This window comes from Symphalangus syndactylus, chromosome X (genome assembly GCF_028878055.3).
Source record: "Symphalangus syndactylus isolate Jambi chromosome X, NHGRI_mSymSyn1-v2.1_pri, whole genome shotgun sequence".
Classification (NCBI taxonomy): domain Eukaryota; kingdom Metazoa; phylum Chordata; class Mammalia; order Primates; family Hylobatidae; genus Symphalangus; species Symphalangus syndactylus.
Window position 1 is genome coordinate 35,694,829 of NC_072447.2, and position 18,503 is coordinate 35,713,331.

The 18,503-nt window shown below is 34.4% G+C and overlaps 1 protein-coding gene across 8 annotated transcripts in view; it reads left to right on the top strand.

The window, feature by feature from the left end:
- The window catches only part of CNKSR2 (connector enhancer of kinase suppressor of Ras 2), a 283,752-nt gene that overhangs the window by 202,598 nt on the left and 62,651 nt on the right, over nucleotides 1-18,503 (top strand). For all 8 annotated transcript variants that reach the window (XM_055268902.2, XM_055268903.2, XM_055268904.2 and 5 more), the window contains 2 exons: nucleotides 16,162-16,210; nucleotides 16,611-16,783. In XM_055268902.2, the coding sequence (XP_055124877.1) occupies nucleotides 16,162-16,210; nucleotides 16,611-16,783 (222 nt within the window). The remainder of the gene's footprint in view (nucleotides 1-16,161; nucleotides 16,211-16,610; nucleotides 16,784-18,503) is intronic.

An 18,503-nucleotide genomic window follows, 5' to 3' on the forward strand; every position in this document is an offset into this window, starting at 1 on the left:
TGGTACCTATGCAGCCCTGACAGTGCAATCATGTTCATATTGCACAAGCACAAGTATAGATGATCTGGTTTTCTGTGGTTTTCAGGAGGAATGCTCTATTGATACATCACTGGGATTTTTTAAAAAGTAACCTATAGTTTTTAGCAGCTGTTTATTTTCATTATAAGTTATCATTAGACTTCATCACTGTCAATTTTAGTTTGTTTTAGGTTGCTTGCTTTACCCTCTAGTATGTAGTGATTCATATTTACCTATAATTTTTCCAGAACGATACTGTGAATCATCCATACCCAACAGTACTTACAGAGTAATCGTCTATTGGTATACCTAGTTATTTTTTCCATTGAAAAGTAGAGATAAAGAGATAGACCCAAGGAATCTGTTGGCCTGTCTTAGGGAACCACAGTCAAAAACTGTGGAAACCCACTGCCTAGTTACAGATATATGGTTAAAAGAAGAAGAAAAAAATATTGGCTTTACTTGGTTATAAATATGAAACAGTTTTGGTGAATGCTAGTCCACAAAAAATTAGTTCACTTGTACTTCCTCACTTATTTATACAATTGGTTCTTTTTGCTTTCATATTTAGGAAGGTTTGTTTAAAAAAAAAAAAAATCAACTATCAGTACTCCTCCTATCCCCCCATATTCTCATTCACCACAAACTGGTGTACTTATAATGCAACTGGCCAGACTAGAGAATTTAATAATAGAATTACTCTTTGAAGGTTTAAAGATTCACAAATACAAACTTTTAGTCCCAGATAAGATGGAGTACACACATTTTATTTTATTTTTCCTGCTACTCACAACCAAAAATTACCTGGAGAAAATACATTAACTCATCTACCAGAAGACTCTGAAAGGTGAAAAAAAAAAAAAGGCAGACAGGCTAGAGACCTCCAGACTGAAGGAAGTGCTGTGAGTTCCCAGGCTTTTTTACTTGCCTCCTGTATACCTGGCCTGGGTGCTATAAAAGCCTGCAACCTGAAAACATCAATAGGCACAGATAAAATACAGCCCCCCAAAAAGTCTGCTCTCTTTAGCCAACGGACTTTCTTTAGCCACCGTGACAGAAATATTTTAACAATACCTGCCTCTTCTCAAGGCAGAAACCGTGAAAAAAGTCATGCTTCTCTTCCTCCACCACAACAGGCATAAAGAGGTTCAATTCACTAAGAAGACATGACAATCTTAAACATGTGTGCACCAAATAACAGAGATTCAAACAGTAGAAGCAAAATCTCCCAGAACTGGAAGGACAGATTGAAAGATTTACAATTAAGGTTGGGGTCTTCAACATCAATCTCTCAGTAATTCATAGAGCCACTCAACAAAACACCAGCAAGGGTACAGAAGTACTGAATGACTATCCACCAGCAGTTTCTAACTGACACCCAACAACAGCAGAATACACATTATTTTCAAACATGCATGAGATACTCATCAGAATAGAAGTTATCTTCAGTCATAAAACAAACCTTAAAGAACTTGAAATAATACAAAATATGCTCTCTGATTATAATGAAATCAAACTAGACATCAGTAACAAAAAGATAACAAGTAAATCTCTAGCCACTTGGAAATTAAAGAACATACTTCTAAATAATCCATAGATTAAAAGGAAGTATAAAAGAAAATGAAACTGAGTGAAAATAAAAAGCATATGCTTAGAGGAAATTTATAGCACTAAATGCTTATATGAGAAAAGAAGAAAGATGTCAATAATCTCAGCCCCTACCTCAAGAAGTTAGAAAAAAGAACAAAACAAAAAGCAGAAGGAAGACTTAATAAAGATAACGGAATTCAATGAAGTTGAAAACAGAGAAACAATAGGTAAAATCAAACCAAAAGCTATGGGATTTTTTAATTTAAAAATTGATAAACATCTAGCAAGACTGATAAAGGGAAAAAGGAGAGAAGACTCAAATGACCAATATCAAGAATAAAAGAGGCGATATCACTACAACCCTCATAGACATTAAAAGAATACCAAAGAAATACAACTCTGTGCATGTAAGTTTATCAGTTCAGATGAAATGGACCAATTCCTCAAAACATACAAACTGCCAAAACTCACCAAAAATGAAATATATCTGAATAGTTACATAACTATTAAAGAAATTTAATTAACTATTAAAATTTCCAAAATATCAATACAGAAATACTTTAAAACAAAAGAAGCAAAACCACAGTACTAATATTTTTGTATGATTGAGTGTGGAATAAGCAGTTTTGGTTTCATTGTTATGTTCTGTGCTGCTTTTAAAGTGTTGTAAGCCTATAAGAGATTTGATGTACAAACTTGTAACTTAATGGAATTCCTAAGATACTGATTAAATTCATCAATTTTATTAATTTTGAAAATATTGTTTAAATGTTTAGAAATTTTTATTTCCTCAATTTTTAAGTTTTAAAATTTGAACATTAAACAAACAAAAAGATTCACAAATATGCCCTCACTCTTGAGAAAGATTTTTGCTCCCTGTATAAAACAGATTACTGATAAACTGAAGCCAGCCCTTTCAGCTTCACATTTGAGCAAATGTGGGTCTCAGTCTGCTAGTTCCTGGGTAGAAAATGACTGCCAGGAAGCAAAACACAAAATTTGGCTTAATTAGTGAGGCACCATGTAAAACATGATGCGGAAGAATTGAATTATAAATTTACTAAATTTAAGTCTTATTTTTAATTCCTTTTTGCCTTTAGGGGAAAAAATACACAAATTCTAATAACAGGCCCTTGGCTTGGTTGGTAAGTTCAGTAATTAAAAACTGTTTGGGGACATACCTGCCTTTAGTTGCTTTGATCAGAGAGTGTAAAGAAGCCCCATTCCCTTTTATGTTGTAGACATTAGTCTCCTAGCTTTATAGCCTCAGAAAACGTCCTCAAATTTTGTAGGCAATTGGCTTTTTTTGCTCCCATAATCACCCTACTCATATTACCTTGCTACCATAACTCATTTAATCAACATCTCAAGTTTAATAAAACTACGGGTAGAATTATCTTACCCCTAGAATTCTTTAAAGCCTATTCTGATTGAAGGTCATAACCTGTACCAAATTATTTTCTTCACTTAACTCCCACAATATATTAATATTACTCCCTTGATGGTTTCAGCACTCTCAGCTTCCACAAAACTATGGGTATAATGATTTGCTGTATATACTAAAATTATCTGAAGTTTCCTCTTAATAAATGATATTAAGATACAATAATTTATTACTGTTAGATTCTAGTTTTTTAAAGATAAATTTTCTAAGAACTATGTTAAATTGTTTGCAGCCATAATGGATTTTTCACTGGTTTTGACTCTGACAACAATTGGCAATGGGCCAAAGTGCATAAGCTCAACCTAGAGTCTCAGTTCTAAATGATATTGCTAAATCTGTCTCTTAACATTTCTACAAATATCAGGGTAATTTAGGAACAGGATCCTAATAGACTTCAATCCAAAACAACCTGGAATGCTGAGAAATAGATCAATGTTTCAAACCCATGTTCTTTATGTGTGACTGATTTTAGGTAAATTAGTGTAAACTTTCCTGCCATAGTAAACAGGAGAATAAGTTGTCTTCCCATGGTTTCTTTTATTTTCATAAATCTGGAGTGGTCCCAAGACGTAATGGTTCTTGTGTCTGATAGTCTCCAGATAAGAGTTCAGCATTAAGAAGAGAATTGCCTTTTGAAAAATTCAGCTATAGGTCAGCTATATAGGTCAGCTATATATTTAAATATATATAGCTATATAGGCCAGCTATATATTTAAATCAGCTATAAAAACCTAGGCACATTTCTGAACCTCAGTTTCTCATAGGTAAAAAGAGGATAAGACTGCTTACCTGTTTTTTTTTCAGAATTAAATCATACGTTGTATATAAAATTGTTTCCACTGTGCTGAGTACATAGTAACTATTCTTAACTCCATATAGAAAGAAAATTAGTTAATCTGCATGTAAGGGAATTTATCTCCTGATGAGCAAATCAGGAAGCCTTCTAGGACTAAAATAGAATGCATTTCTTTTGGGCATTAATGAGTATATCCGTTGAAGTTCAACCAGGGAACTAGAATCTCTAAGTGCCATGGAATAAAGGACTAGATCTTATTCAGTTGAGGAGCTGGCAAAGATGCCTCAGCAGAGCCAGTGGTTGGGAAGAAAATCTGGACATGAAGTGAGGAAGAACAAGACAAACTAGAACCCATGAGCACAAACCAGAGCATTTCCTCCAACTTCAACAAGAAGCTGGTACCCTTCTCCATGGAGATTCACAGATTCATGGTCCCATACTCAGGTGCTGAAGGAGGAGATCCGATTGGAGCTGAAGGAGTTGTAGACCTGGCTGCTGACTCACACCAGTAAGGCAAGCCAACAGAAAAGTAAAACAATGTGTATCAGCTGCAGCAGTGACTGACACCCTGCTCTGACCTTCGGAGCATAAGAGCTGCTGCTTTACTTGTATTCTCCAAAACTGACACAAATTTACGTAGTGGCCAACCCTAAACTAGAACCATATAGACAAAAGCATTCTAAAACACATAGTTCCTTCCAGCTTACCTAAATCGATGCAATAGGAAACTACCAAACTGAGGTTTCCTTCTCTGTGGCCATTATCAGTGTTTACTGTGTAAAACCTGCTTTGAAAATTCTCTACTGAGAGTATGTATGAGATTCAGTGGTAAAATAAAAATCATAAATTATCATAAATCTAGAGTGGATTCAAGAGTGTAGCCTACCTCTATGAGAGTACCATCTCCACAACCTACTTCTTTAATTTACCAAAGCATATATTGAGAAATACATCTTAGCCAAATGTTGAATCTTCTTCACTTAGTTGCATTTTAAAATAATGTCCTCAATTTTTATCATATGGTTATTACAAGAAACAGCCATATGAAATACACTTCTTCATTTGCTATAAAATGTTTTTTGATATTGTATTTTCTATTTCTTTGTACTTTCCATCATATATATTTTTATAATTGGGTAAAAGCTTTGGCTGTGTGGTGACAGTATATGTAAAGACCTGATTCAGTGTCTGGCACTATGATAGTGCACAAATAGTATACCCTTCCTCCAACAGTACTACCAAAATGTCCTCACCAGTGGGCTGAGAACAAGCAAAATGTAATCTAGGTGCATTTGAGGTAACCAGTTCTGAAGAAGTGGCAGCAAACATCAAGCCCTCCAGAAATTTAATTTTTTTATATCTGAGATTGCATAAGTTGCTTCCTTTCTTTTACTCAGTTTTCTCATTTACAAGACAAGTGTAGCACTGCAGAGAGGACTATGAAAAATGCCATCTAAATTGACAGCATAATGATGATTTGATTCCTGCTGCAAGTGCAGAAGTTAAAATATCTCCCCATCAAGTTCTTTTTTCCCTTCTGTTAGATAAAACCAATTTTCCTTTTTTTTAGTCTTAAAATCATGTTTTACTATATAGTTTAGTATTAAAAGGAACAGTCTGAATTATATATCTCAATTATTTTATAAAATAAATTGCATATAGTGACTTTTGAAACTTTTTAAACTTCTATTTTTATACAGTACTCGTTGAAAAATATTTCTGTTATGAAAAAAGTCTCAATCAAGAAAACTCTATTAAAACTACCAGATGTAGAAACATTTGAAGTAGTTGTGTTGGAGAGCTTGTCTATTATATAAGAGCAAAAATCTCAGAATAAGGGTTTAACAGAAACGTACTATTAATATGATAAAGATATTTAGATAAAAGCTAGCATTCTTGGAACAAATTATACTGACACAGACTTTCATAGTGAGAAAATATGTACATTATATCAGAGAAATCAACCTAAAAATAAAGTTAATCAGAAAAAAACTGTTTGATTTCAGATTCTTTTACAAATAAAACCATTAAGTCCACAACCAGAAAAGTTTTTCAGTAAATATGATTCAGTCACATCATTGCTGACAGAATCATCAATCATACCATAATTGTGACTTCATTTGAGATTCTTGGGTTTCATGCATCTCTATTAGAGGTGATTCTTTCTATATTATTTATTTCTCTATTTCTTTTACACATAGTTTATTTCCTTGTCATTCATTAGCCTGCAGGTAGCAAATCTGGTCCTCTCCATTTTTTCTGGTTATAAACATTTCTTTGTCACAAAAGACAGGCAAGCCTACTCTTATTTCTTTGACACCTAGATTTCAACAGTTTCTGTCAAACAGAAGTGTCAGGAGTAGGAGCTGCCCTAGTTCTGCTTTTCACCTGTTAGAACTTTCTGCCTCTGTCTCAAGGGCAAATCTATGTTAATTGTACACATCAATCAGGCACCCCAAAATAGCTGTATCTAATATGGCTGGTGATAAGTTATTTCCATACATGGTGGAAATCAAACATAAACTAAGTGCTTTTCAATGAATAATCTAGCATTCAGTGTTAAGACTGACACTGATTACAGGTATGCATATAATATTTCCTAAAACATCAATAATTAGGTCTCCATCGGTGATCACTAACTGGTTTTCCATTCATATTTAAATTATGATCATGGAAAGTTATTGTTCTATGAAACATACTAAGAACATGTGGTCCAAATCCCTGATTTCGCAGTTGAGGAAATTGAGGTCAAGAGTAGTCAGTCCAGTAGCTTGATCAAAGTCATAGAGCTGGAATATAGACTGAAATATGAACTGGAAGTCAGGTCTCCTGATTCCTACCACGGTGTTGCTTCATTAGTAATGTGTGTTCCTTTCTTGCTGAAAAATAAGCATTCTAAGTGTATCACTCCAACTGATTTGTTGAAAATAGACTGAAGAGGCCAAGGGTAAGTGTGGAAGCAGGGAGACAAGATAGGATCTGGTCAATTCAAGTGAGAGATGAGAGTGACTTAACCCTGGGTGTTAAAGTGGAAGTGGTGAAAAGGGGTTGGACTCTGGATATGTTTTGAAGGTAACTGGACAGGATGTGCTGACAGGTTGCATATGAGAAGCCATGAATCATATCCCATACCTCAGTGTCCCACACATAGGTGGTGAGTAACTATTCAATTCATGCCTTCAACAGATAATTGTATGTCACATCCTGTCCTAGGAGCTGAGTATAGAGTGGTGACCTAAACAAATGGTTTCTGCCTTCATAGAACTAATGTAGTAAGTAAAAACCATTCCTTCAGAAAGTGAGCCAAGTAATTTCAAAGCATTGCATAGTATTGAGGAGTGTATTCAGTGGAAAATGGCATAACACAATGAATCAGCTCAAGAGAGTAAAGAATTAGTCAAAAGGCAGGCTGGATCCATGATTTTCTCATCAGTATTGACACAGGGTTTTCTAATTGAACTGAGTTCTGTTAATAGGCTTGTACTGAAATGTGATTGCAGTCCCATCTCTGTCTACTTAGGCTAGGCCTTATAATATTATTGTACCTTAATTTCTGTCTAACTTGCAAAATTAAGATGTTACCATGAGCCTTCCTTTCATGCAGATGTTATTATAAGTGGTTGCCCAGAAACTCCTGTAAATCTTCTTTTATAACCTACAGAGCAATATAACTTGCTAATTAAAATAAAATTGAGAAAGCATGAAAAGTAGAGATTGATAAGATGTTATTGGTTTGAATCATCTCCATTGATATAAAAGTGTTTTTCTCACTGATATCTTTTTGTTTTGGAGAATCCTTTCTTTTCACATAGCAATGTACTTGCATCACCTGTCATGAGAGGTTTTCATAAATGGATGTCTTAGTGCCAGAAGCACTTTTTCTCTCTCTTTAATTGTTACTATGACTACATAATACTTACTTGGGAGGCAGTAATGCATGCAGTAGGAGTATAGGTTTTGGGGTTGGCGGACCTGGCTTTGAATTTTGACTCTACCCCTGCCTGTGTGATCCTGAGCAACTTATTTATGCATTCGGGGTCTCAGTTTCCTCTTCCTTAAAATGGGGTTAATGATAACCATTTTACAGATGTATTGTAAGGATTAAAATGGATCAATTATGTCACTTATAAACACTTATAAGTGCTTAATATTGTGCCTGACACATAATAAGCCCTCAGTAAATGATTATTATTTTGAGCTAAGAATGGCAGTTCTTATTTCCCAAGGGTGTTGATTCATGTTAGCCTTCCTGAATATTTTCCAAGTAATCACTTCCCTTCTTCCTACCTTACCACTGTATAGGAACAGGAGGACTCACCTTATGGGATCTTGCATAAGAGTCAATAACATCCTTCCTTCAGAATCTGATACATATGATATTCTTTTTGATGGAACATTGACTCTGCCCAACCTAAGTACTTTGAATGACCTTCTCTAGATTCTTACCACTTACTGTCTTTTTGTTCTTATTTGACTGCTAATTTACTAGTTTATATTTATAAAGCATGCTTATTTTTCAGTAAGTCTGGAGCCATTTTCAGTTATACATGTACCCCGGTCCTAAAATAAAAGTTTAAAAAAAATCAGGTCGACCTGACTGACAGAATCCAGAGCTACCTCATCCCACTCTAATGAAAGACCTACGGTGTGTGCAGTGCCACATCCTTCACGCTGATTGACTCCAAGTTTTTCTTTCATGCACCAGAATGAGCAAGGCCACCAACAACAGCAGACTTAAGTTCTATGCTGTTATTTCTTATAAACGGAAATTTTTCGACTTAATATTTAGTTCTATTGTCATCCTATCCCATTTCCATATATTTACTTTTTTCTTCCTACATACAATAATTAGAAAGTTAAGAGAAAACATTTTTGTAAAGTATTTAAAATCTCGAAGAGTTTTACTTGTTTATTAAAAAAAATGTGTGGAGGCAGCTATCATCTATCCCAAGTGTTTCAAATTGTTAAGCACCTTCTTTTCTTATGTATAAGAAAGAAGCTATTGGTTTGACTAGTCACTGAAGAAATCTTGGAACTTTGCAGAAAATTACAGTAAGAGGAAATTGCTATTACTGCAACAAGAGAGTACTTTGATTGCAAATTTTTCCATAAGTGTGTCAATTTGCAACTTGAGAAGAATTTAATAGTAGCTGAGCTTTCAAAATGTAACACAGAAACTGATTTTTTTCACAATTAAAATAAATGCTTCTGATAACTTGAGGATAAGAATGACCCAAATTACCCTGTCCCCACACTTCTCCATCCAAAAGAGTGGAGAATGAAGTTTGAACAGAACATCTGTGGACAGAATGAAAGACAAATGGTCTTTTCAGGCAAATGTCTGAAAAAGGGATCTTTCATAGCCAAACAGAATACTGTTGCATGCATCGCCATGGTTAAGAAGATCAAAAATACTTTCATAATGGCCTTTTATTTTAACACATTCTATTTTTATGGAAAGAATTATGATTTCAACACATTAATTCATAATTCATATAATTATTAGCATAAATATCTTTTGACACAGATTTAATGTACTTTTACCAGGCATATTGTGAATTTAAATTTAAACTGTTAAATGCACTAAGACAATCTCAGTGCAAGTAGTGCTGAAGGAGATTGGATAAAAGGAAATTCTTCTTATCTACCAAAAGGAATGGCCTATTAAAGAACAGAATTTTCAATAATGTATTATACATGGATTCATAGACTTCTTCAAGTTACAACAATCAGCTAATTAACATCACAACCTGTATTCTTTGCTGATGGTTTGTTCAACATCCATTCACATAACCAGTATTTATTGAGTGCCTACTGTGCTAAGGTACTCTAGGCAGAGGACAAAGCAATACATAAAACAGGCAGAATTGCCCTTTTTTAATGTAGTTTATATTTGGAGGAGGTCCAGGTGATAAACAAGAAATACAAGTACTTAAGATAATGCTAAATGCCCAGAGGGGAAACAAAGCTGGGAAAAAGAACAGAAAGTATTGAGGGCAATTGGGATAACAATTTTGGATAGGGAAGCTTGGGAAGAATTTACTAAAAAGAAAGCCTTTGTGTAATGACTTGAAGGAGTTAAGGGAGTGAGCCACGACAACATCTGGGCAAAAAACATTTCAGACAGAAGAAACAGCAAGGGTGAAGGTCTTGGGATGAGACTATACTTGGCATAATCTAGGAACAGCAAAGGTAGCTGGAACAAAATTAGCAAGGGGAGAGCAATAGGCAAAGGTAACAGGGGACCAGATCATGTAGGGCCTTCAAGTCATTGAAAGGATATAGGCATTTATTCAGAGTGACATGAGAAACCATGGAAGAGTTTTGCATATAGGAATGGCATGATTTAAATCATATTTTAACCAGATCACTCTGGCTCTTGCACTAAAAATTAGAGGGGGCTGGGCTCAGTGGCTCACACCTGTAATCTTAGCACTATGGGAGGCTGAGGCAAGCAGATCACTTGAGCCCAGGAGTTCGAGACCAGCCTGGGCAACATGGCAAAACCCCATCTCTACTAAAAATACAAAAATTAGCTGGGCATGGTGCTGTGTACCTGTAGTCCCAGCTACTCAGAAGGCCAAGGTAGGAGGATCACTTGAGCCCAGGAGGCAGAGGTTGCAGTGAGCCAAGATCATGCCACTGCACTCCAGCCTGGGTGACACAAGGCCTTGTCTCAAGATAAATATATATATATATATATATATATATAATATAAATGTATATATTTATATTTATATAAATATATATTTATATAAATATAAATATATACATTTATATAAATATATACATTTATATAATTATATTTAATTATAAATATAATAATTATATTTAGTTATAAATATAATAATTATATTTAATTATAAATATAATTATTAATATATAATTATAAATATAATATATAATTAAAATATAATTATATATTATATAATATATAATATATAAATATATAAATATATATTATATATAAATTCATTATATATAATATATATTATATATAAATTCATAATATATATATAATATATATTATATATAAATTCATAATATACATATATTAGAGGGGGTAAGAGCAGAAGCAGGGAGAACTGTCGGGGTATTTCAGTAATCCAGGTGAGAGATTGTGGTGGCTTAGACCAGGGTGGTAATAATAGAGCTAGTGAGAAAAAGTCATATTATAAATACATTCATTGTGAAAACAAAGCTGGTAAAACTTGCTGATGGATTGGCTATGGGGTATAAGAGAAGGAAAAGAGTTAAAGCTGACTCCAAGGTTTTGTGCCTGAGCCACTAGGGAGGAAAAAAATGTAATTACTATTTAATAAGATATAGAAGAGTAGGAGAGAAGCAGATTTGGCTGACGAGTGATAGACACCATGAGCTCAGTTTTGTACATATTAAATCCACTCAGTTAGGCAGGCTTTAGCTCAGTGAAGAAGTCCTGGCTAGTGGTATGAATTCTTAAGTTGCTATAGATCAGAATTTATAGAACGTTCTTAGAAAGTTCGAAGAACTTTCACCCAGATGCTCACTATAATAAACAGAAAGTGCTAGTGAAGGCATTAGAAAGATTTTAATAAATGATGGTTTTGGAAATAATGAAGATGGGAATTTTTAGAGAATTGGACTTCAAAAATGCTAACAAGAGAAATCCATTTTTGGTGATCAATAAGCGTTACAAGCTTGTGCTTTAAATTCACATACATACACACCCTCACACTCACCCTACCCTAAACACATAGCAATAAAATGAAATAAAAGATATGGTCGTGGTCAAAAATGAAATCTAATCTCCAGGCACCAGAAGGAACAAAAATGCTCAGTGATAATTGGGACCTAAAGCCACATACCTTAGGCACCGAGTCCAGAAAAAGATAGAGATGCCTGAGAGTCGTCTCTAATGAGTATCAGAGAACCAATGGACCTCAGCTATGTTGGGAATCTAAAAATTGACTCAAGTGGTGTAACCAACTGGGAAGGCAAACAGAGCTTCCTCATTCATGAGTAAGGAGGTTAAAGATACAGTTACTGATAAATAAATAAAGATACAGCTACTTGTATAAAACTGAATTCCTAGGTGTCTACAAGTAACAAAAGCAGATACTCAGAACCATGGGCCATGCCTCTCCCACTTGGATTTCATGGATGGAACTGCAACCCATTGCCACCACTAAAATGCCTGGTTAGTGTTCCAAGGAATGGAGGCAGAGACAGCAAAACGCTTAGACAAGAGGGATGAGTGCAAAAAGAAACATCCCTCCAGGAAGAACCTTCCACTCAAGCTAAAATTCCAAAGCATCTAGAGAAAAGTAATACTTTTTTTAAAAAGGCAATGAACTAAACAATGAGGTGATTTTCTTCACTAAATGCAAATTACAAGAAAGTCACAAAAGCCCTTAAAATACATTTTTAAGTAAAAACAGGAAGGTTAAACAGTGGATATTCAAAAGAGCCACTACCAACTAGATATACTGGAAATGTAAAATATATGAAATAAACACTCTATAGATAAGATAAACTTTAGATTAGATTAGATACAATCAGAGAAAGAATTAGGAAATTGGGACACAGTGAAATGAATTCCCCTAAAAGGCATCGCAGAAATATGAAAGGATACAGAACATGAAGGACACATGGAAGATAAATTGAGAGGCACCAACATATGTCTAGAGTTTTAAAAAGGGGCTAGTAAAGAAGACCATTTGAAGAGATTTTCAGAATTAAATAACACTTTCAAAACAACACAAAAAATGCCAAATAGAGTGAATTAGATAAATTGTAACCTAGACACATAATAGTGAAACTGCAGAATATTAGGGATAAAGAGAAGAATATTTTAGAAGCTACAGAGAAACTAAAGACAGATTAAAACAAGCAATTGGCAGTGTAACTACAGATGGCTTAAGAGAAAAAAAAAGACGCCAAAAGAAAATAAAGTAATATATTCAAATTGCTGAGGCCCAACTCAGAATTCTATACCCAGCCAAACTATTATTCAAGAGGAAAGGATTTTCATTCATTAAAACTAGGAGAGTCTGCCACTCACAGACTGCTGTGAAAGAACTTCTAAAGAATATACTTACTTGAGCATAAACTTGGAAGAAGGGTAATCTGAAGCTAATATGAAATATACATGAATGAGATATATTATGAATTTTTACCTCATGAGAAATACACTTATGATGAATGTAAAGATTCTAGGCCTCTTTCATTTTTCAGTTAGTTGTTATAGTACCTTATATGACCAGCTGTGTTATGAATTATGGTCATATGTCTGTTTTTAATGTCTTGCTCTTATTAAATTTGCATAATCTTAAAACTGGAAAAAAATGTACCAATTAAATTTCTGTCACTGACAATGAATAATTCCATCAGTTCTACTAGAAAAGACGATACAGGATGATAAATTTGCACCTCAGGGGTGCTTAATAACACTGTAGCTGATGACATAAGGAAAACCCTTTCTGGAGATTATTTACGTCCATTATTTATGAATAATGAACAGTTTCTAATATAAGTTTGTAAGGGATCTTTTTGAATGTGAGGCTGTTTGGGATGTCCCCAGAACCACCTACATGTTCAGTGATTTGCTAGAAGAACTCAGAGGACTCAACATATAGTTGAACTCACAGCTAGGATTTATTAACAGTGAAACAGCAGGAACCTACAGACAGATCAGTAAAAAAAAAAAAAAAAACCTACAGAAAGATCTGTGGAATCTAGAAAAATCTATGTGTAGGCTTCCTGTGCTCTCTCCCTCCCATGGTAGGTCACACAGAGCATACTCTCCTCCCAGCAGCTAAAATTCAATCACATGTGTGCAGTGTTTCTGTCCAGGGAAGCCTGTTAGAGATTCAGTACCCAAGGGTATTGAACTGGGCATGTAGACATCCTCTGCCTAGCAACTACCAAAATTCCAGACTCCCAGAAGGCAAGTGGGTAATCAGTGCCCCATGTGGGCAAAAGAATCTTATCATTTAGGGAAGCTTCTTATCAGTATAGGGAACTGTTTACCAGCCAAGTTCCTAGATGCCAACTAAGGGCGAATACTGCAAGTAGGCCTTTCTAAGATGGCAACCTCAGGCCTGCTATATTAACTCTTTTCTGCACAGAGACCTAACTGTATAGTTTTAATAGATTTTCCCATTACTCCCAAAAGCATATAATACAATTAACTTTTTCATTTTAGAAAATGTCAAGTCAATTGGAAAAATAATAAAATCTCTCTTAAGAGAACTTTAATATTTATAATATCTATAAAAGACATCTAAGGCTTTGCTTCTTTGAATGATGGATAAATCTGTATTTAATGTCTTGGAGTTTTCAGGTTTCCAGTGCACCGATTATACTCTGCAGTCATGATCTTTATGGAAATATATTTATAGGAAAAGAAAAGGTAATCTTGTTAAAAAGAAAACCTGGAGAGTATAAAATATGTTTCACGTAGATTTTTAGAGTAGACATTCAGGTTCTACGGAATAGCATGCAAAAAGCATAGAAGGTACATTATATAACCCAGTTCTTTCAAGCTGTCTGTTATCTATGTAGCTTTCTAAAAACAAACCACCTCCATCTTTGTCATTTTTCAAAATAATGAGCTGTAAAACTATAATGATTACTTGCAGAAATACAAAAGGGAAAAAAAAACCCAATCAGTAATTTTACCATGAAACAATGTAGGGAAAATAACTATCTGTAAATTAGCTATACTTAAGCACACTAGCCTGAGTTATTATTTGAGTTATTATTTTGAAGCAAAGTGCATTCAAGAAAATCAACACAGCATAATGGGTTTTATCTTTTATGCTTTCTCTCAAAATTTGTGAATTTCTATAACCATGCATGCTGCAAAGTTTGATATGTATGTGTGTGTGTGTGTACACACGCACACATATACCACATACATACATATTTATATTGCTTTAATACTTAGGTGATTATTTCTGGAAAGCTTTGTGTGTCGGCAAATTATCTGACCCTTATCTTTAGGACTGGTACTCATCCGTAGTACTATGTTCATTAGACTTATATAAATCATATACAGAACAAAAATTATCATGTAAGTAGAATGTTATTTAATGAGCAATGATACTAAATAATAAAGTATCACAAAACATGAATTTATTTTGAAAAAAGACCAGCAAATTTTATATAAACAAAATCCACTTGCCCCTTATAGATATATCTTTGTAAAGAAAAAGAAGAATCTGTAACCTGATTTTTATTTTGAAGGAATATCTGTGAATTAAAAGCACACATGCTATCTCTGTTCCCTTTTGCCTAGCTGATCATGTGAATGTAATTAATCTTATTATACCAGTGAACAATATGGCTTAGTAGACTAACTGGAGCCAGTGATGTGTAGTCATTAATTGAAAGTTAGACCAATCAATATAGTTGTGGTTTTTTCTCTAGACGTATCAAGCTGTTCAGGTACTTAGCATGGAGTGAACAGACAGGTAGGTTTAACTGGGATGGATGTTTAGCTCGGCAAGTATGATGCAGAAAGCATGGTCAAGGGAACGATTATAATGGTATCCCATGGAAACTAAGAGGAAAGAAAGAAATAACAGGCACAAGAGGATAGTTAGGTCAATGAACTGGATGCCTCAATGAAGTTTTTTTTAAGTGATGACATGATGGTATTAGACTATGTAAACCATATGAATTAGATACAGAGACTGGTGTGTGCTTTAGATATCAAACATATGATTATGGGGGTGGGTAGCTGAGGAGTGGGGAAGTAAAGGTTATTAGAACTGAGGAACCAGGGTGCTGACATCATCTACATGAAGATTAGTCACCAATAATAGTGACAGAAGTAGGCATGAGAAAAAAATATTGTTCCAAGTGCTGAAATATTTAGGGACTAAGGAAGTAGGAGATCAGTAGGTGATGGTGGCTTATGTAATAGAATGAACTTCATGTGAACAAAGGATAGTCATATTTTCCTGCTTACTTCGTTAGATTTTGTGAGACTCAAATGAGATACTGTCTGACAAAGTACAGTATACCCCTGAAAAGGTACCAAGTAGTGTGTATGTGTAAAAACCTTTAGTTTTACCAAATGCTTTGTGCCCTGATTTCTCTGCCTACAAAATACAGGTAAATATAATATCCTTTCCTGCTTCACAGGAGATCAGAAAGTTAAGTGACATGATGTATATGAATTTGTTTTGAGGCTTTGTGGGGAAAAAGTTCTTCCCCTAACAGGGTTTAGAGTCATCATTTAGCTCTTGAGAGTTCTGTGTAGTGTGCTGGTCCTCTGGATCACACCCTGAGTATCAGATAACATTCTTTTTATCTTTGATTTCAGACGTTTCAGCAGTCCTCACTGCAGCACAAATCAAAGAAGAAAAACAAAGGTAAGAAAAGGAAATGAAACCTTTACCTGCTTATTTTGCTCTTTGATAATCCCCAGCACACTTCATCCATGCCCTCTTTCTTGCCTGAGCCCAGTGTGGTTTAGAAGAGCACAACCCCCTAGTGCAAAAGCTGCCAGCTTCTTCTTCAGTGCAATTATAATACAAGGTACCTTTTACAACAAATGATCTCAATAAGTTTGAGACTGGTGTTACATATTTCTGATTAAGATGTGTGTCACTTATGTGAGGGAAAATATTAAAGATTTTTGTATTTTTCTAGTCTAATACAATATAAAAATTTTTAAGGTTGTGAAGTACTCATACTTCTTTTTGGTATCTATAGATTAATCCTCTACTTTCATACCTTTTACAAAATTGAAAGAGCATTTCCACCCTTTAGGTCCTATAGCAGGCAAGAGCAAAAGACGAATTTCTTGCAAAGATCTTGGCCGTGGTGACTGTGAAGGCTGGCTTTGGAAAAAGAAAGATGCGAAGAGTTATTTTTCACAGAAATGGAAGAAATATTGGTTTGTCCTAAAGGATGCATCCCTTTATTGGTATATTAATGAGGAGGTAAGATAAAGCACATTTTGTTTTCTCATCCATTCTCTATCTTTAATCAGAAGAACCATTTTGAGACTTATATTTTAAAATCATATAATCACCTTAAGGCCAATTCAGTAGACTTCTGCTAGGTATTTTTCAATCCACCCTCTTAAAATGATTGCATGTTGGGGTTCTAGAAAGATAGATGTCTCAATTATGCTAAGGTAGCAACATATCTGAAACACAGATAAAGTGTAGTAAAATTCTGTATATCTAAATAAAAATGCGAAGCTAATCCAAGCAGTAGCTTAACTAAAAGGATTATATGTGGAAATTTTACATTAATTTTTAAATGTCTTGCTTTTGTTCAAAATTTTACACTTTTTTTCTGTTTTTTTTTTTCTTTTTAGAATGGGGAAGGGGAAGCCCTTTACTAATTTAAGCAAACTAATAGCACCTGAATTTATTTCCATTTTTCTTTAAAAATGATCTAGTAGACTAGTTTTGAAAATCTGCAAGTATTCATTTCACTTGGCCCAATGGGGGTATATATATATAATACATTTAAATTATTCTTATGATTTTCTGGGGGGTTTTAGTACAACAGATTTATATCCAGAGGAGTCTTATCAAAACTTATTACGTAGCTTGACAGATATGCCAAAAGCATTTGTTGATATTCCCTTTACTCTGCATTTGCTTTTATTCCTTTGCTATAGCCATCTACTAGTTCACTTTATTAGTTTTTTAAAACAATGATTTCTGCTATTACCTTATTTTATTAAAAATGTACATGGCTTAATGTAGTGTGCTGGGTGAATAGTCCAATACTATCACGTTAAGATATTCATCAATTTGCGTTTGAATATTGTTGAAATATAATTTAACAACATTATTATGCCTACGATTATAACACATAATATCTAGATAATTTTATCTTCCCTAGGCAGGTTATAATGTAGTGTTATGTTGTGTTTAAGAGTAGACTCAGAAATCACACCCCCTGAGTTACTGTGCCATAGTTTCTTCATCTGCAAAATGGGAGTAATAATAATGCTTATCACTGGACTATCATATGGATGAAATGAATCAATGCCTGGCACATACTAAGTGTTCAATAAACATATGGTAGGCTGGGCCCAGTGGCTCACACCTGTAATGACAGCACTTTGGGAGGTTGAGGCGGGAGGATCACTTGAGCTCAAGAGCTTGAAACCAGCCTGGGTAACATAGTGAGACCCTGTCTCTACAAAAAATTTAAAAATTAGCCAAGCGTGGTGGTGCACGTCTATAGTCCCAGCTACTCAGGAGGCTGAGGCAGGAGGATTGCTTGAGACAGGGAGGTTGAGGCTGCAGTGAGCCATGATTGCACCACTGCACTGAGAGCAAGACCCTGTCTGAAAAAAATATGTGTGCTATTAGTAACATTTTTCAAAGGGACCTCTCATTTTATTTGTAAAATCTTGAATTAATATTTTTCTATTTAATGTAAATGTCTATATCACCTATATAAAAGTATTTGGTTGTTTTCTGTACTTTTGACATTTTTGTGGCAAATCACACAATTACCTAAAATATCCTCTGTTCAATAAGTGTGTCTTATTTTAAATATAGGAAACAAGCCATAATTTTACCTACAGTTTCATTTAATAGATTTATATTAAATACTTTTTATATGCCAATCAAGTATTATCAAGATATAGTATCTCTATGTTTCTCTTTATTGTAAGGTCACTTACAGGTTTGT